General features: G+C 43.1%; 1 protein-coding gene across 1 annotated transcript in view; it reads right to left on the bottom strand.

Annotated features, from left to right (window-relative positions):
* The window catches only part of ece2b (endothelin converting enzyme 2b), a 67,776-nt gene that overhangs the window by 21,463 nt on the left and 25,434 nt on the right, over positions 1-20,879 (bottom strand). Inside the window, exons 5-11 of the mRNA XM_046073476.1 lie at positions 11,678-11,764; positions 10,444-10,579; positions 9,297-9,512; positions 4,648-4,772; positions 3,377-3,523; positions 2,556-2,621; positions 2,186-2,374 (exon numbers count right to left, since the gene is read on the bottom strand). Coding sequence (XP_045929432.1) covers positions 2,186-2,374; positions 2,556-2,621; positions 3,377-3,523; positions 4,648-4,772; positions 9,297-9,512; positions 10,444-10,579; positions 11,678-11,764 — 966 coding nt within the window. The remainder of the gene's footprint in view (positions 1-2,185; positions 2,375-2,555; positions 2,622-3,376; positions 3,524-4,647; positions 4,773-9,296; positions 9,513-10,443; positions 10,580-11,677; positions 11,765-20,879) is intronic.

The following is a 20,879-nucleotide window of genomic DNA, read 5'->3' as shown; positions in this document are numbered from 1 at the left end:
AGAGACAGACAGAGACAGACAGAGAGAGAGACAGAGACAGAGAGAGAGAGAGAGACAGAGAGAGACAGAGAGAGAGAGACAGAGAGAGACAGAGAGAGAGAGACAGAGAGAGAGAGAGACAGAGAGAGACAGAGAGACAGAGAGAGACAGAGAGAGACAGAGAGACAGAGACACAGACAGAGAGAGAGAGACAGAGAGAGAGAGAGACAGAGAGACAGAGACACAGAGACACAGAGACAGAGAGACAGAGAGACAGAGAGAGACAGAGAGAGACAGAGAGACAGAGACAGAGAGAGAGAGAGAGAGAGACAGAGAGACAGAGAGACAGAGAGACAGAGAGACAGAGAGAGACAGAGAGACAGAGACAGAGAGAGACAGAAACAGTTGTTGTTTCTTAGGATCTCAGTTAGCACCAGCATAAGGTAGTATAGGGGTGTATTTTTATTTGAAAAGAAAATTCTATTTCTAGCAGGTTATTTCTTATGTCAACATTTTAATTAGGGATGGGGATCAAGACCCGGTTCTAAAAGGACCCGGTTCCAAAATTTCTCAAAACCTGAAAATCAATAAGGTCTGGGCTTATGGATACTGTACGGAGACTAGCGAGTCCTCTAATATAACGTTATGTCTCGAGCGTCAAATCTGATTTAATTTGAAACGTGATGGATAAGAAAGCTAATGTTATTTATTGATGGCACTGAGACGAGGTATTAAACGTGCCCGGGACTGTTTATCATCAGGCTGCAGCCTCTGCTGCTCTCCGTCGCCTCCTACAGACACACAGCGGCAGCAAAGCGAGCTGCCGCGCCGTCACGGCGGAGACGGTGAAGTTAAGTTAGCTCCAAACTATTGCAAGTACGTGCAATAAAACCTTCGTTAGTAAAAAGACAATACTTTATTAATACACCTGTCTGTAAGGTAAACATGTAGAAAGGGTTCATTTAAACTGCCCCGTCGTCCTGTATGTTTTATAAAGCACAGCTAATGTTAGCTTGGCAGTTAGCCAAATGTCGTTACAACAGCCAGGAACACTAACGAACCAGCGGTGTCGACGATCCTGGCAAACAACCCCACTGAGGTTAAATAGCTGAGTTTCCCTACCAGTCAGTCAGAACTGAAGAAGTCTCTCGGATGAGGGACAAAACGTCTTCTAGTATCTTCAACAAAGTCCAGCTGCCCTTGACTTTAACCTTCTTTGGATAACTATGACCTGGATGACTGAGAATCTTCACAGACATGTTCCGTTTTGCTCACTTAGTACCTGTTCTGTCTCTTGTCTTGGTTCAGTCCTGCATTTTAGTGGTGTCACGCCCTGTTTCCTGTTTTGTTCTGGAGGTTGTCTACATCTGTTTGAATCCAGCTTGTTTCCTGTCTTGTCTTGATTACAAGAGGTAAAGTAAATAAAGTATATCTGACACCACATGTGTCTCATCTGTGTATTCCCTCACTGCTCATTAGCCAGTGTTGAAATGTTTTGTCATTCCTGTTCTGCTCTTGTTGGTTCATTGTAGCTTGTCGTGCTCTGTCTCGTGTGATATGTAAATGCAAATGTAAATGCTCCGTACTTGTATAGCGCCTTTCTAGTCTTTTCGACCACTCAAAGCGCTTACATTACATCTGCATTCACCAGTCACACACATTCACACACTGAGTGCTCAAACGGAAACTAACATTCACACACATTCATACACTGGCGGAACAGCCGCCAGGGGCAAATCGGGGTTCAGTATCTTGCCCAAGGACACTTCGACACGCAACCAGGGGGAGCCAGGGATTGAACCGCCGACCTTCCGATTAACGGCCAACCCGCTCTACCTCCTGAGCCACAGCCTGCCTGTTCGTTTCATCTGAACTTGCTCCGCTCTGTTTCCTACATTTAGGTCCTCAACTTTTCAACTACACACCAAACCTTGACATAATGTCAGATTCAAATGCTAACACGCTGACGTTTAGCAGGAATACTGTTCACCATCTCAGTTTAATACTTTAATTTAGTTCAAGTTTAAGTAAATACAGCTGAGTCTGATGAGAATGTCATCAGTTCTGCATGCGTTTGGTCATAAACCAAAGTGATGGACACGTTGAACTTCTACTGTTTACCCTCTGATAATAGTAAGCTAAATCTTTTAACTGAACACCCACTTAAACACACTTTCAGTCAGCACTCAGGTGTTGCTATACTCACCTGTAATTCAGCGATGGTGACTTTGTGGTAGTTCTTCTCCTCGTCCCGCCGTTGGTCCTGTGGGACAGTGATGTTGGCAAGCGCCGTCTCAAACTCCAGAATCTGCTGCATCTGAAGCTGAGTGGAGCTCTTCTCCCCCCCCAGCAGCATCCCCAGCTCCACCATGTAGTCCAGGTACGCAACCAGCACCTGGAATTTGATAAATGAAATAAATAATAATAAATAAAATTTTTGATAAATGTCTGATTTCTTTCATCTTTGTGTTATTAACTTGACACTGTGAAGCCTCAAATAATCTAAATAATTTTAATAAGCTCAAATGATCTTTGGTATTTTGAAACTTCCCAGCTGGAATGACGGGAATTCTCACCTTCTCATTGGCTGTCTTGTTGAGGTAATAGTCCCTGGACGGCAGGAAGAGCCCTGATTGGTCCACCTGGCCAGAGGAGATTAACGGGTGAAAACTCTTGTTCTGCAGCCTGACATGTGCAGAGATAGTACACAAGAGTAACCTGTGGACCAATCAGCTCGAAACACCTGAGCAACATTGACAACCAAACCTGTTCTGGAGCTTTCAGTATCACCTTACATTCATCCGCAGATAGAGTTGTCATGGAATTAAAGACGTATAGATTGTTTCAGAGCACTTTAAGGACTTCTCACCCAACATGCTGATGACTGTCAGTTTTGTTTCGCTTTGCTGTGTCTCAGTTCCCCCTCCCGTACTCTCACTTGCTATTCTGAGGGTATAAGAGCGTTCACAAAATGCAGTCCACTGTTAGCACCCAGATGATGCACTGATAACGGTCAAAAAGTTCAGTGTGGAGTGCTGGACAGTTCTCATGCTCAACGGACGCCACCTTGGCTTCGTAGCAGAGGGCGAGGGGGACCATAATTTACTAAATGAACATCATTTTGTATTGAAGAAGACTTGAAACTAGCAACTGAGACCATAATCTCATTAGCAAAGTGTTTAATGAGGTAATAAATGAGGTAATAAATCCACCGAGAAGTAGCCTCATTTTACCATTATTTCTAATGGAGCCGGACTTCTTTTTGCAACTAGAGGAGTCGCCCCCTGCTGGCCGTCCGAGTGGAGACACAACCACCATTTTTATCTTTAATACTCCCAGAGGTCTGGTTCTGTCTGAACAGTCTAGGTTAGTCTGGTTCTCAGTGGTTCTGGTGTACCTGGATGACGTTGCTATTGGAGTTTTTAGGATCAGCGCTGACTCCGACACTGAAGAAAGGCTGAGCTCTGTATGGACCAGAAACCACCTTCAGAACCTCCATGAAGTTCTCCTTCTCCCAGGGACCCGTCATGTTCCAGCCCCCGATCTACAGATAGAAAAAAGAGTCCAACAACAGACCAATGTTGTTAGAGCCTGAACAGTACAGATGATCTTTCTTGTAAATATAATTATGACCGAATATGATTACATCTCATTAAAGACAAAGAGGAATAAAATTCTACACCTGTTTGCTGATGATACTCTCTTTTATTTTAGACTGACTGCTTTTTAGTTCACATTTGATTTGTTTGCTGATAGGGATACTATTCATTTCATAAACTTCACCTTGAATTATATTACATAGACCTCCATATTTCATCAGAAGACACTAAGAACAACATATTAATTTCACCAGCTTCATACATCAGACTTTGGATCAGAAGTCTTTAGCTAAAAGTCTGTTTTCCTAATCATTTATATTATGTTTTATTAAAAATGTCATGACATTGAAAAGATCATATAAAGATTGTACGATTGTGCATGAATATAAACTTTTATCATAATCTCGTCATTGGCAATCTTGTGGATGTAAAGTTTGTCATAGTTTGGTGCTGAAGGAGGTCATGAAGTCATTAAAAATTGAATGGGTTCATACTTTGGAGATCAGGAGATGTAATTAAAACATGTCCAGCAATCAGGACCGCGCAACAAAAACCACATCTTTATTTCTTCCTCTCTCTGATAAATGTGCAACTTCTCCAGACTATCTCTGCTTTCTGCTTTTAATTCCTGTCTTCTATCTACAGTCAACAATAAAAAATGCCCCAAAATACTTTATAAAATACGTCCCTTCACGTCCCTTTGGGAAGTTTTCCAAACATGTGTCTGTGAACCAAAGTGTTTCACTGACTACCGTTAAACTTCAGTTAATAGACCGGGCTTTAATTTGCTAAAATCACTGAACTGTATTTTGGACAGGCCTTCATTCCTTTCGCAGATAACTTTTGCTCAGCAAAGATACGCTGCTATCAAACTGTTTATTTCAACAAGTATGAATATTACGTCTATAAAAATGATGACATCAAGTAATATATTAATTACAAATCATTCATTTGATCTAGTGCCGACAGACAGCTTAGGCACTTTTATTTTGAAGGCAGCAGGGTGACAAAAACAAGAGGTTTTAAGAGGTTTTATACATCCAAAGAACTTTAGTTGAAGTTTGGTTACCTTTGCGATGAGGTCCACTAGAGGCTGAGCTCCCAGCTCCTCGATCCTCTGCGTGTTGAGACAGGACAGGTAGTAGGACTGAGTCTTCCTCTCCGCCTCGCTGCTGCTGTTAAAAGTCCCGTTCTCTACAAAAAAACAACAGCACAAACGGTTACTGTACAGCGCAGAGGGGACTACCCCGCCCAAAACAGTGCACAGGTACAGCAGAGGGGACTACCCCGCCCAAAACAGTGTACAGGTACAGCAGAGGGGACTACCCCGCCCAAAACAGTGTACAGGTACAGCAGAGGGGACTACCCCGCCCAAAACAGTGTACAGGTACAGCAGAGGGGACTACTCCACCCAAAACAGTGCACAGGTACAGCAGAGGGGACTACCCCGCCCAAAACAGTGCACAGGTACAGCAGAGGGGACTACCCCGCCCAAAACAGTGTACAGGTACAGCAGAGGGGACTACTCCACCCAAAACAGTGTACAGGTACAGCAGAAGGGACTACTCCCCCAAAAACAGTGTACAGGTACAGCAGAAGGGACTACTCCCCCAAAAACAGTATACAGGTACACCGCCACTGCTAAAATTTCCCACGATCATTAAATTATGCACTACAAATGTTTTCACTCACACACTGTGCGAGCGAGGCAACACTCAATGCTCGGCTCGCTACCTCTCCTCGTTTTATGCAGAACATGGGTAACAGATTGTGTTATAAGAGCAGCGTAACTCTGAATCAGGAGGTGCGGCGCAGAAAGAGGCGGTGACGGACGCGAGTGGAGGAAAATATTCTGGCAGTAAATGTACGGTGTCTGTTACAGAGTGTCGGCTTCTCAAGACCAAGAAAAGTCTGTTGTTTCCCACCTGCTGGAAAAGTGAAGCCGGTTAGCACTAAGTTAGCTAACATCTCCCCTTCAGCCTGCAGCTGAGCAGCTTCTACAGCAGTAGAGCGGGTTGGCTGTTAATCGGAAGGTCGGCGGTTCAATCCCCGGCTCCCCCAGGCTGCGTGTCGAAGTGTCCTTGGGCAAGATACTGAACCCCGAATTGCCCCTGGCGGCTGTTCTGCCAGTGTGTGAATGTTAGTTTCTGTTTGAGCACTTAGGAGTACTCAGTGTATGAATGTGTTTGAATGCAGATGTAGTGTAAAAGCGCTTTGAGAGGCCGAAAAGACTAGAAAGGCGCTATACAAATACGGAGCATTTAACATTAGCTCAATTTGTAGAAAGTAACTGGAAGCTGTATTTTATTACTGCCTACTTGTCCAATGTATCGCACATCAGGTACAAACTGAGACTAAACTGGTGCAGCCTGCAGCTCCGTCCTGTACAGACTGACTCAATTATTTTTCAGTTTTCAGTCTGAAAAAGTGGTTTTGGAAAAAAAAGGACGGAGGTGACTGGAGGAGCTGAGGTTAGTAAAGCAAATTAGTGATGCAAACTCGTCCTTTTAAGCTCATAAGGAGACGTTTCTGTTTGGATTTTAATGTGCAAATAAAATGCATCTCAGAAGGGAGGAGGTTTCTCATTTTGCCTATTTTTTATATTAATGTCCACTGATAAATGTCAAAAGCTGTAAAATGAAGACACAAAAGGCAAACATGTAATGATTCTGAGGTCATATTAACAGGGTTTCAGGGGGCGATGCCCAAAACATGCTGAGCCATCACTGTAAAATTACTGAGGAGCAACAGAACCAACCAAATTACTTTCTCCAGATCTAAAGGTTGGAGTTCCTCCAGCAGACTGATCTTTGGCAGCTTTTCCAACTATTTGTTCAGAGATATGGTGAAAATAACGGCCCAATATGATTTCCAATGATAACATATTTTTCATTGGAAAACATAACATTTTCTTGGGGGAGGATCCCCAAACTCCCCGACCACCAAAACATTCATCTAAAGCTCACATTAAACTGGGAAAACACTGCAGTTTGAAGCCATTCTAAGGTGCATCACATGCTCATGGACACAAGAGCAATGTTGCTGAGACATGTTGTGTTGGGGTTTTATATTCAGACAAAAAATTTGCTTCAACTCCGCTGCTACAACTCCATCCAAGGGGAAACACTGAGGTACAGCAGAGGGGACGGCCCCACCCAAAACACCATATCTTTCATTCATTTCAGCACCGTCTCACAGGATATTGAGTTCCTCATTCCTCATTAATAAAATGTAATATTTTATATTAATGATTATGAAAGTCTGATTTATACTGTGATGATTAAAACACCTGCTAAATAAAAAATAATTACTATTAAAAGGTTAAAAATTAAAATGTTCAATGTAATGTCTCTCTCTCTACCTGTCTCTTTCCACCTGTCTCGCTCTCTCTCTACCTGTCTCAATTCAATTCAAATTAGCTTTATTGGCATGAATGTAATAATGTAATAACAACTTTGCCAAAGCATCATATAAACACAACATAAGATTAATCAGCCCCATACATTTCATTAAACAATTAAAGCGTAAAGTAATCAAAGTGTATGTGTGTGTGTTAAAAAATAAAAATATATTAAAAATAAAATAAATAAATCAATCAAACAGTAAGCGTGTGTGCGTGTATGTGTGTTTATATATATATATATATATATATATATATAAAAATTAAAATAAAATAAATAAATAAAACGGTAAGTGTGTGTGTGCGCGTGTTAAAAAATATATATAAATAAATGAAACAGTAACGTTTGTGTGTATATATTAATAGACAAAAATTAGAATTAATTGATTAAAAAAATTAAAAAGAAAAAAGATATCAGTATCAAATGTAAAAACAAAAAAATTACTAAAATATCAAATGATCAAAATAATAATAATTTGAAAATCTGTTCAATTATTTATCAGTCTGAGTTTCCACTGGTTGTCCTCACTTCTTGGCATGACGAGACATATTTTTATTTCACATTTGGGCATTTCTCCCAGTAAATAGGGGAGTTTCTGTGTGTCTGATATGAATTTGAATTCGGGGTATATTTGGGAAATGTTTGCAAAGTGTTTTTGTCTTTGTGTTTTATATTTGGGGCATTATATAGCTCTGTCTCCACCTGTCCTCTGTCTCCACCTGTCCCCTGTCTCTACCTGTCCCCTGTCACACTGGGAGCAGAGTCTCTCCTCTTGTGGTAGCCTGCTCTGTCTGTGTCAACCCTTTTCTATGGCCAGGCTGTGTTCACTCAGTCTGTAACATTTTTCTTAGTTTAGGACATTTTATTGTACTCAGGTAATTTGCCAGAGTGAATTCTCTTTTTAGGGTCAGATAACTTTGTAATTTACTTTGTGTTTTGGTCGTTTCTTTCCAGTATTCAATATATTTTTCTTTCTGCTTGCTGATAATTTGGTTTGGTCTGCTTGAGTTGGTGTTGCTGTCCTGAGGCTGTTGGGAACTTGTTACTGCAGAGAGCCACAGAACCAGCTGGCTGAGGGGACTCTTCTCTGGTTTCAGCTCCTGGTATGTTAGGGCTTTGAGAGGATATGTCTGGGGTTTAACTGATTTTAAGTGATCTTTTCTGTATTTTTAGTAGGAGGGGGTATTGGCTGAGCTCTGCTCTGAACAGGTTATTTGGTGTCTTTCTCTGCACCTGCAGGATGCTCTTACAGAACTCAGTATGGAAAGATTCTATGATTGTTTTGTCCCATTTGTCAAATTTATTATTAAGTTTTGGCCCCCAGATTTCGCTACCATATAGAATTATTGGTTCTAGTACAAATTGGAAAATTTTCAGCCAGATTTCAATTGGAATATATATTTTAAAGTTTCTTTTTATTGCATAGAAAGCTCTCCTTGCTTTGTCCCTCAGATCTTTCATGGCCATGTTGAAGTTCCCTGTGTATGTAAAGTTGAGGCCAAGGTAACTGTAGTTTTTTGTGTGTTGTAATTTAGTGGTATCTAAATAGAAATTGTGTGTAACCTGATTTCTGTATTGTTTCTGAAAGATCATTATCTTAGTCTTTGCTGTGTTTACTCTCAGGGCCCAGGTCTGACAGAATCTCTGCAGGAGATTAAAGTGCTGCTGCAAACCTTCTTTAGTAGGTGAGAGCAACACTAAGTCATCTGCATACAGCAGACCTCTGATCTCTGTGTCGTTCAGGATGAGGCCAGGTGCCGTGGAACTTTCTAATTGGTTTGCTAATTCATTGATATATAGATTGAAGAGAACTGAACTGAGATTGCATCCCTGCCTCATTCCCCGGCCCTGGGAGAAGAACTCTGTTTGTTTGTTTCCAATCTTTATGGCACATTCACTTTTTGTATACACGTTCTTAATCAAATCATATGTTTGCCTTCCAATGCCACTTTCAAGTAGCCTATAGAAAAGGCCCTCGTGCCAGATGGAATCAAAGGCTTTTTGGAAGTCAACAAAACAGGCATATACCTTTCTTTTCTTAATGTTTAATTCTTGATCAATTAGAGTCTGGAGGGTAAATATATGGTCTGTTGTGTGGCAATTTCGCAAAAAAACAATTTGGCATTTATGCAGAATATTGTGATCATCAAGAAAGTTCACAAGTCGTTTATTAATGATGTTGCAGAATATTTTTCCCAGGTTACTGGATACACATATTCCTCTGTAGTTATTTATGTCTCTCTCTCTCTACCTGTCTCTCTCTCTCTCTCTCCTATGTCTCTCTCTCTACCTGTCTCTCTCTCTCCACCTGTCTTACCCAGCAGGTGTTTCAGCAGTGCCTGGTTCTGCTCCCAGATGCTGTTGAACGTGGACCAGCGAGATCGTCCGTCAGGCAGCGGGTTTTTCCTTATCCAGCCTCCACAGGCGAACTGGTAGAAGTCGTGGCACGGGTCGACGCTGCGGTCCATCGCTTCCACCATCTGACTCGCCACAGTGACACACGCCTCCGACAGGCACAGGCCACGCCCACTGTCTGCAGAGCATCATGGCACACAAAAAAAATAGAAGTGTTCAGAAAACTGAAGAGGACTCAGTCTGAAGCTGCAAGAAGTATGTTTAATCTGTTAGAATATAAAGCTGTATCTGTTCAGGAGGTAAGGAGGGTAACGACGGGGGACACGGGAGGAAGGGAGTCGGTAGAAAAGGAAAGGCGGGGAAGGAAAGGATAAGAAAGGAAAGGAGGAGTTAGGGACGCAAAGAAGGAACTCTGAAAAGAAAAGGGAGATGTAGAGAAGGATGGGTGGGAGCAGGAAAGGGACTGGGAGGCAGAAGAGGAAAGGATGAGGTATAGGGAAGGAAAGGAAATAGGAGGCAGAGAAGGAAATTAAAAGGAAATAAAAAGAAAGGAAGAAGAGAAGAAAGACATAGGAAAAGCAGGGAGGAGGAAGAGAAGGATGGGTGGGTAGGGCAGGAAAGGAAGGGAATGGAAAGGTATGGGGGGGGAGAAAGGGAGGAGTATGAGAAGGAAAGGATGTGGTAGACATGGAAAGGAGGGGCAACAAATGATAGGAGGGGGTGAGAAAGTAAGGGAAAAGAGAGGCAAGAAAATTAGGAGGCTGAGAAGGATATGTGGGTAGGGCAGGAAAGTAAGTGAAGGAAATGAAGGAAAAAACAGAAAGAAAGGGGTGGCAGGACAAGAAATTAGGTTATGAGATGAGATGGGATGAGGGCGTAGCGAAGGGTATGTGGGGTAGGAAAGGATAACAAAGGAAAGGTGGTGAGGAAAGAAGGAAGGAGAGGAAAGCGGGGGGTAGGAAAGGATAGAAGAAGCAATGAGGAGAAGGCACTGGTACGAAGGAAAGGAGGAAAGAAAGTGAAGGAAAGGAAGGAAGGAGGAGGAGGTGAAGGGTAGGCCGGGGTAGGAAATAAGAGCATAGACGGAGGCAGGTGTTTAACGTTGTTACCTGAGCTGAATCCTAGACCCAGCACCAGCAGACAGGCCAGCAGAGCCAGCAGGGCAGCCAGCAGCAGGACCGACAGCAGAACCTCCAGCTGAGTCCTCCTGCCCAGAATATCCACGCCTCCCTTCCTGAAACCCACCTGAAAGAGACAATGACAGAAACACTGAATCCAAACAGCTGAACAAGAACATTATCTATTTCTTGAGCTCTAAACCCAGCTCCAGGTCCTAACCCTTCCTGGATCTCGAGGTGTCCGCAGGCCTAAATCCCGGGAACATCCTGCACATAGAGTCCTTCTCCGCGGATGCTCTGATCTCTTCTGATATCATAGTTTTTGATCCCGTCACCAATGGCTTTGATTCAATGGTCTCCTAAGATAAGTAGCCTGAAAGTCTCCTTGTTCAGCTTCCTCTACTGCTGGTGTCAGCTAGCAGCTTCTTTGGTCGTTTCCACAACAGGCAACAAAAACCTTCTGACCACAACTTTGAGAATCTATTTCATCTCCCAAGAAGGCAAGAAAAGTTCTCCCCCCAGGTAGGAACTGAAGACCTCACCAGGTCTGTCCAGCAGCCCTCCCCCCAACTCTCTTTAAGTGTCCAAGACATACAGCCACAGATCTGATGACACAACTACAAAGTTGGACACTGATCGTTGATCTCAGGCGTTCTGGTACCATCTATACTGTAATGGACTGGGTGACATATTGTCTGGTAAACCTTTAAACACATTCATCTGTTTTTAGATCTGGACTTCTTATATCAGATTTCGTGTCTCACCTGTACCTTAAACAACGTGCCTCCAACATGGCAGCCCCTCACACTTTTTACTGCAATATTTAAGGCATCACTGAACCTCCTCTACCAGCACTGATTTCTTTTTCTCCCCCACAGAGCTAACATTTGTTGTCTCTGAGTGTCTGACTGGCGGCGCTCCAGACCCCCCGCCGCTCCTCTCTTTGTGGCTGTTGGCCCCACACGACGGTGGCCCCCTTTTGAGTTTTTAGTCGGAGCCCTCCCAAGGTCTGGCTCCAGGAGTGACGCTGTCCTTGGATTTGAATCTCTCTGAGTCCAGGACTTCACCTGGGACCAGTTAGCCGTGGAGGATTTCAGGAGATGAGGAGCTGAGCTGAGTCCCTGTCCTCCCTGACAAACAAAATGTCATGTGGTTCTACTCTTTGTCGTTTCTGTACACCCTTCTTGTTGCTTCTTCTGTCCGTGTGTTTGTTGCGTTCACTGACCTCCACTCTGTCAGGAGACGAGGCTGCCTCAGCCGGAGCGTCCGACACTTCGTCCTCCTCCAACGTAGCTCTCTTATAGCTGGACATCTGTGGAGACAGAGAGACAGGCTGTCAGTTCCGTTACGCCCACGCTGATGCAGATAGATTAGAAAAGTATCTGGGTTAATCGAATCTGCAGGGTGGAAACAGAACACAGCTTTCCACAGGACCATCAACCTTCACAAATATGGTCAAGTCAGGACAAGTGGGTATAGATAATGGATGGTCCAGAACCAATACAACACCTGACAACACAACAGTCCTTCACAGAAATATAAAAACATTTATATTTAATGTTATTATAGATAATAATATATAAACATGTGCTAGCAGCATGGCTAAAAAATCCGAAATAACTCAATAAACATCTGATGGATTGCTTTGAATTTCCGTACAGACATTAATAAACCCCGGGGATACATCCAGCTGACTTTGGTGATCCACAGACCTTTCCTCTAGCGCCACCAGCCTGTTGACAATTGTGTTTCAGAGTAAAATATCTTTAACTCTATTCAAAGTCCCCAGAGGATACGTTCTTATGACTTAGGAGGTTTTTCTAATCCTGTCAAATATCTCAACGTCTCAATTTTCTTTTAAATTTAAACTTCATTTAACCAGTTGATAATAGAAAAAGCAGCAAACTGACAGAGTAGAGTTACAGATGAGAACACCACACACCTGCAACAACCAAAGGACAGTCAGTACAACTTTAAGACCACTTAAAAGCAATTTGTACATGTACGTTTAAAGGAAATGCAGTGACACCAATTTATAGTTTCTAGCTCCATGTCTTTCATCCAGTGTTTGAATTCAGCGTATGTTTCACTTGCAGCCTGCAGTGTATTCCAGGTGGAGGGAGCAGAGTAGCCTCTCTGACCGAGCCCTGTAAGGACCCTATAGCTACAGACTACAAATACAAGTCACCAGAGAGCAGATTATGGGAACTTGTGTTGTGTGACATGTAAGATAAGAGGGAGCACATCAAGAATAGACTTGTAAAACTAAGCCAATTATGTGCCTCCTTATTGGTAACGAGGGTCAGTTTGTCTTTTTGTGTAAGGAACAATGATTTTTACATCCATTCAACTTCATCTCAGTTATTGTACAGATGTACATGGAGCTCTGTACAGATCATAAGTACTTCTCAAATTGGTCTGAAAGATCCACATTCCTATTAAAACACCCACAAACAAACCCCAAGAGCTGAAATCAATGTAAGCATCGCCATCGCAGGGAGGGGGGGCGGTAACAACACATTTTTAATTAGGTTCATTTGAAGTATTATGTTTTACATCCAATCAAAGTTAGGATGTTAACAAATAAATCAGACAATGCAAAAGCAATTTATTGATAATCCCAAAGTTGACTGCTCTTGAAATAAAATCCAGAGTTCTCAGTGCCTGAGACCGAGACAAGAACGCGTACAAATGCGGTCGAGTCCGAGACGAGACCAAGACAGTCAAAAAGTGGTTGTAACTACTAACAGGCACCTTATTAAGTATGCAGATGACACCGCCTTGATGAGCCTACTATAGGATGGGGAGCAGGAGCATGGGCCAGTTCTTGATTACTTCTAAAGTGGTGTTCGAAGTCAAGCCTCCTCCTAAACACCTCAAAAACAAAAGAAATGTCCATCGATTTCAGAAAGTTGCAATCCTCTAACTACTTTTATCAGTGGGAAGCCTATACAATCTGTTACAAATTATAAAAACAATGGCACCGTGCTCGACCATAAGCTGAACTGGGATCTGTGGTCTGACCTCATAAAGCACTAAGACACAACAAAGAATAATTTTTAAAGAAACGTCCACAGCAAAATGCTTCAGATGTTTCACCGTGCCTTTATTAAAAGTGTTTCGCCTTCTGCATCATCTGCTGGTTTGGCACAGAAGAGGTCTGTTAGAAAAACAGTAACAACGGCCAGTAAACTAGTAGGGGTGAAGTTACCAAGTATGGAAGGTATCTACAGGGAAAGGATGATGTATAAGGCAGGAAACATTGTTGGTGACAGGAGGCACTTTTCTTCTTTTCATTTATTCAATCAGCTGACGCTTTTATCCAAAGTGATTTACAATTGCTGTACATGTCAGAGGTCACACGCCTCTGGAGCAACGAGGGGTTAAGTGTCTTGCTCAGGGACACAGTCTCTCACACCCAAGGCTTGCGTCTTATCCACTGTCGCATCTGGGCGATGATATTCCCTCTATTCTATTCAACAGGTATATGATATCAATAAGCAGGATGTTCAGCTGCTCTGGCCTGTCTAATCTATAGCAAGGTGCGGGTATCAGTATGTCAGTCGGTTATGTGATTGTGCTGCAAACTAATTTCCCTACAGGGACAAATAAAGATCGATTGAGTTGAGTGAACAACAGGGGTGTGAACATGCACTTAGCCCACAAGACGAGACTTCAATGAGGAAATATATGACTGGAAAAATAGTCTTTCATTTGACTTTGACAGTGCAGCTGCATATTAAAATGTTGCTTTTCATATTGTTCGTGTCTTGTCCGTCACTCTGTCGATGTTTAATTAATTAATTCCACCAGGTCCCCAAGATGCTGCCACACAAACGATTCAAAAGTGGCGGGGGCATCTTCTACGCTACAGTGTGAGACAGCTTTTCGAGAACTCACCGCACCCCTGGTGAACATGGTAAACATTAATCCTGCTACACATCAGCATGTTAGCATGGTGTCCAAATACAAAGTAAATGTAGTGATACCAGCAGTAGATGTGACGGCGTACCCTCCCTTTGATCAGATGGAAAAACTAACCGGGCTACTTTATTTATTGTTCTTTCTAATGATCGCCGTATTTTCTGTATTTATCATTCATCGACTGCTGTTTCTAAGTCAAAAACCCCTCTGGGAAATTAAAGCTTTTTATCAGACGCTATAACGTACTGAAGTTTGATACTCGCAACTTCTTTCTGCTCTTCTTTATCATTATTTGCCATCTGGTGTGAAGCTGAGCTGCATCATGTCATGTTATCCTGCTGCTTCCTGTGTGCACTTTAATCTAACCCAATGTTTGGCGTAACAGATATAAAAACAAACAAACCGTATCAGTGCGAAGTCTTGATAAACAGGCAGAAACACACGAAGAGAGCTGAAGCAGTCACGGGTTTAAACCGAGAGGCTCAGCATGAGGAGATATTTAACTGTGATCAAATAAATCTCCACTTCCTCTGTTTACACTCAGCTCCTCGCTCTCTCTCTCTGTGGTTCTGTCTCTATGTCTCTCTCTCCCTCCCCTCCCTCAGTCATTGTGTGGCAGAAATATAAACAGCGCGGCGCTCCACCCTGCAGAGAGAAAAACGCTCTGAACGGGACCGAAACACATTTTAGAAACAGCTGCACTGAGCTCACATCGTTTCACCACAACACCACCTCCTACGCCGCGCTCGGTTACCATGGAAACCACCGCGGCGCAGAGCGTTGCGCTAAGTGTTAGCATGATAGCGTTGCAGCTCTGCCATGAAGGCCTGACGCCTGCTGGTGTTTAGTCCAGATCAGCACATCTGATCTCCTAAAGACCAGATACTCTGATACTCCTACATACTCCTCACATGGATCCTGAGAGTCCGGCGACCTCTTGACCTCTCTTTCTGTTTCCTTTCATCGACAACATGTGGCCAAACATATGTGGACTCTCTGTGTCTACACGCTCAGTGTCCTTCTGCTCCAGTCCAGTTTTTAGTGAAAGGAAATCTACTGACCTCTGTGTGTTTTATGAGCATTTTGGTGTTTCAGAAACTATTACAAGTCTCTCCAGGATTTTGAAATGTCACGATCGCAACTATTAACATGCTGTAAAACTTAACAGCCCGGGCTTTTATTTTCTAGAATCACTTTATTGACCCTGCCTATATTTGAGTTGACAGGCATTTAATTCCTCTCGCACAAAACTGATACAGGCTGCTATGAAACAGTTTATTTATTTCAAACAGAATAATACTTTTGTAAAAATGATCCAATAATATCAAATACACGTCATTCATTTGATCCAGCTCCGACAGACGGCGTCTTATGCGCTTTTATTTTGAAGGCAGTAACATAAGGAAAACAACAACAGGCTGCAGGATGAGAGAAGTTAGCAGACAGAGAGCGACAGACTTCACATGACAGGATTCACAACTTTGATTAATTTTTCTGAAAAGCGCTTGTGATTCTTCTGATGGGTGGAGCCTCACAGACTGAAGGAAGATAAATAATCAGGAACGGACACATTTGGACTGAACGAGGCTTCAAAGGTGACGAGAGGCGGCACTTTTCTCTCGTACCAGGCAGGTTACAGCGGTAAATCTACCAGAATCAGACTTTGGGGCTCGTTGTTTCCGTTAAATGAACAGAACTATTGAATTGTGGAGAATCTAACCGATCTAAGGATGTGCAGCGTGTCCACACTGACATATTGACTCTGCTATTGAAGTTTTACGGTAAATTAAATGAATCCCTGTGAATTCAGTGCAACTTGCACTTTTGACAAATCACTGCAACTTTTCTGCAAATGTGACCTCTCATCGCTGTTTCCCGCCAAACGTTGTCACACAACAGCAAACTCATTTCCTTGTTGAGAAGACGCAGGAGACTTGTGCGACACCAACGTCTCGCATTGACCAACAACAACAAAAGCAGCAAAGGGGACCGTGAAGACCAGGACCCAGATCTTCGTCAGGGGGGAAACTGTTCTGCAGAGCGTGCAGCATTGTAGTCGAACATAAAAGAAATCGTCTACTGACACTTTGCCGCCACAAAACATACGGAGAGAACGTCAGAAACACACGGAGGACGTCAGACGAGACGCCGAGACGCTGAGGCTGCTGCGTCCCGCTCAGCTGCAGGACAGAATCAAGGTCAGCTGGTTTAAATATGCAGGGTCAGGGTCAGGCCTGCCGAGTCCTGGAGGGGCTGTTTAATGATTAAACCACAATTCTTAAGAAAAAAAAAAATCACAACTAACTTTGCAGTTTTCACTTATTCCCACAATTTCATTGCAAAAAAACCCCAATCAGGCGTTTTTAGACCTCAACAGCCACTAAGAAGGCAGCGAGATCCTGGAGGGACCGAGGTTCAGGGTTTCTCCAGAACAGTTACTACAGAGAATCTAAACTAATTCTAGTTTATTATAATTATCATTTTATTCAGAGTTAAGTTAGTTGTGTAACAGTTCTCAGCAGCTGTTTGAATAAAAGTTTACAGATAATCTCTTGATTCCAGCAGTTTTAGAGAGAACACACAGAGAACCTAAACTAATTATAGTTTATTATACTTATTATTTCAGACAGAGTTAAGTTATATAACAGTGTTTCTCAGGAACTTCTTTGAATAAAACTAGCAGAGCATACAGTATATTTGAACAGATAATCTTTTCAGACTGCGCTTCAGTTTCACTTTCAGCATTTCTTTGTGTCGTCGGTTTGTTTGTTTGTCCCTTTGACGGCGATGTTCTCGTGCACAAAGCAGCTCTGTAAAGAAATCACAGAGCGCCTCCGACACCTTTGGGATGAAGTGGAACACCGACTGTGAGGCAGACCTGATCACTAAACGCTGTCAGTGCGTTTCAAACAGAGTGCTGGTCGGAGCGTCTGAAACCTCCTGCAGCTCCCTCGACAAATTAATTTTCAGGATAAAACCTCCTGACCAAAGACATAGAATAACAGACAGTTACAGTGATGACTCATTGGCAAAAGCAAAACACACGCCACGAAATCTAGACTCCCACACCAGTGTAAAACCAATAAGTAATGATAATTAACAGGAGCAGGCTGATGGAGGGAGAGTAATAAAGGAACCTAGATGCTGCAGAGATTTCACAGAAGCTGGTCGTTCCAGTCAATTCAGCTTTATTGGCATGAATGTAAACAATAATATTGCCAAAGCTACAAATAAATTACAAAAGAACAACTAATTTCATACAGTTCATTAAATAAAGTAAATAAATAGTAAAAATGTGTTAAATAATTAAAATATTAAAAATTAGAACCAAAAAATAAAGTATATATATAGTAAACATCATCAGTAAAATAACAACATCTGTATCAAATGTGAAATAAAAAAACAAAGGAACAATTACTAAAATAACAAACAATGTAAATAATAATAAGAATTTGAAACATACATAGAACAATTATTTATCAGTCTAGTCTGCGTTTCCACTGGTTGTCCTCAGTTCGTAGAGCTTAAATGCATTTTCCCCCTAATGTAAGTGAAGTTTTTGGAACAGAGGAGATGGACTCGGTCCCGGTCTCAGTCCTGGTCTGCAGGGAGGACACGTCTTCCTGTCCGTCCTCTGAGCCTCTGCAGAGTCTGATGCTCCTGCAGGAAGCTGAAGGTTTCCAAATGTTTCCTTCCTCAAGGCCCTCGCTGAAACCTGCCTGTTTATCTGTCTCTCTCTTCCAGTCGCTGCCGGTGTCTCTCGCCCCGACTGTTCTCTTTAATTGATGACGCACACAGAGGGGGAGGGGGGGGGCGAGCAGGGTTGCCAGGAGACAGGAGTGTGTGTTATATCTCCCTGTGGAGGGTGATGTCACGGGGTGTGTGTGTGTGTGTGTGTGTGTGTGTGTGTGTGTGTGTGTGTGTGTGTGTGTGTGTGTGTGTGTGTAATTAGATAATGTGTGTGAATCATCTCCATTCAGCTCTAATGGAGTTCACTGCAGCTTATATAACATCTGTCTGTCTGTCTGACTGTCTCTCTCTCTCTCTCGGCCCTGTTGTCCTCTCACAGCCTCCGTACTCTAAACACAAACACTCATTTATTAAATCGTCTCTCTGTTCCTCCTGAACAAGACAGAGGAGGTGGATATCAGTTAGCCTAGCTTAGCACAAAGACTGGAAGCAGGGGGAAACTGCTAGCCTAGTGTCAGAATATCCAGAGCGGCAGACTAAATTTATGCCCCGGTGCGTCTAAATGTTTCATTTAGCTGCACCTAAAATTTTTCCCAGCACCTTTAGCACCGTGACAGTAAACTCTAACCTTCTGTCATAGTTCTGTAAATGATCGTAACCAGGAACACCTGCAGGTAAATGTTTGTCTTTATTTGAATAACAGCACAAACACAAAACGGCCAGATGCCCCACCCCCCACCCCCGCCGCAGCCTGAGGAAGCCTCCTGAGTATAAATCCAGCGCCCCTTCTCTTCGCCTTCTTCCACCAGTGAGTTCTGGAGAACATCTGAGTAACGTTTGTGAAGCTGCTCTGTGGAGCTTTCACGTAAACAAACAAGAGTTGTGTTTACATTCAGTGTTTCTTCCAGGATTCCTCGTGTGCACACGTGATCCGTGTTTACACCCGTGTGCGTGAGCCTGCGGACTTCTTCTCTGCCTTTGCTGCAGGTCTTGGCGAGTGGCCACCTCCCGTCGATCGGTAGGATGGTGCCAGAGCATCAGCGGGGAGGTGCATCGCGTCACCTGCACGTCCTTAGCTCTCAGACAGAGACAGACAGAGACAGCCGTCGTCTCCGCAGGTCCGTCTGCTGCGCCACTGAGCGCGTGCGGAGAAATGTCAGCTCACATCCGACTGCAACGACGTGCAAACGCTGAGAGACGAGCTGAGAGAGAGAGAGAGGCGGGCAGGGCACTCGACCTTCCCATCACCGCCTCCCGTCCCCGAGGCAACATCAGTCACAGCGGCTCCTCCGTGACCTCTGACCCCGAACATAAACATCTCAACACAAGACACCTCCCACCGCCTGCAGCTCTGCACCCGCCCTCCCTCCCCCCAGTCCTCCTCCCACCTCCACACCCATTCGTTAAACCAGCAGACGCCAGAGGACGATGTAAGGACGTCACGATACCAGAATCCCAGTGACCAAACAATAAATCCCATCATGCACTTCAACACACACTCCTTTAATAAAAACACTGAGCAACACAAAGAACAAACTAACAGCTGTGAGAGGATGTCCAGGACAGATGAGCGCAATCTTTTAGAAAAGGAGGGGCTGATAAATGAGCCGACCTCGCACTTTGCATGTTTAAATTAACGACCTAATTCTTAACTTTTTCTTTACAAACTCTCAGGTGTGAAATGTTTGAGGATGGTCTCTACCTGTACTGGCAGCGGTTTGACATTTTTATATTTAAAACTAAACAGTTATTGATGATTGAAATGGATCGTATTGACCTTTTCAGACTCCTCCCACAGTAACGGGCGCGTTGGACTGACGTTCAGTTCTTAGAGCTGCAAACTGCATCGTCATCTTTGGTGATCAAAGTGTGAAACGTCTGCCTGAATCAGCTCTCCAACAGATCCAGAACTGGGAGAAATCCAGGCTTTGACACAGAGCCGCTGAAGGAAACAGCCGTGACTCTGACTCCACCTGGTTTCTGTCGCTACACTCGTCTTCCACGTGTACCGGCGAGTACCGACATCAGGGCCGTCGCTTTGTGTTGAAACATAAAAGCTGAGATTATGGGTGTGACGATGCACAATATCGGGTCACGAGAACAAAACGAGAAGATATTTTAATACTAGTTTGAAGAAATAATCAATGCTGAAATATAATAAGATTTTGTGCATTAAACACTTAATTTCCTGCTTTCTGGAGACATTTTCTGCACCAATTTAAGGTGGAAATGTCTTTATTTATATGGAGGAATCCTGGTGACAGGCGACAATTCAAAATATAATGAAATATAATTCAGTAACCTGCAGCTTGTTTTTAGCTTAAATAGCTTTTTTTGACAAATGCACATTTTTTTCTTCTATATTTAAATATCACTGCATGTTTTCTTAATGTGTAAAAAAAAAACAAAAAAAACTTTCTCAAAGCATTTAGATTTTTTATTTAACATTTCTTGTCGCAAACTCACAAAATGTAGTGGGGAAATTTGGTATCGACGTGGCACCGAAGTTTCAGTTCTCCCTACGACGATGATGACGACGAAAATAACGTTATGATGACAGTGAAGATGATAAAAATCAGGTGCTGGGATGGGAACAGATGAAGGAGATGATGACGAAGGCGAGGAAGATGATGAAGGTCACATATAAACAGTAGAAGCAGCAGCTTTCTGTTCTGTTGCTCAGATGGAAACTGGGCGTCTTAAGACAGGAAGTCACAGAGCTGCAGACAGGAAACAGTCAACCCTGCCCAGCCCAACACACACACACACACACACACACACACTTCCAGCTTACCGCTCACTGTAACTTTGGA

The sequence above is a fragment of the Micropterus dolomieu genome, linkage group LG17 (genome assembly GCF_021292245.1).
Source record: "Micropterus dolomieu isolate WLL.071019.BEF.003 ecotype Adirondacks linkage group LG17, ASM2129224v1, whole genome shotgun sequence".
NCBI lineage: Eukaryota > Metazoa > Chordata > Actinopteri > Centrarchiformes > Centrarchidae > Micropterus > Micropterus dolomieu.
This window is presented reverse-complemented; position numbering and strand designations above follow the sequence as displayed.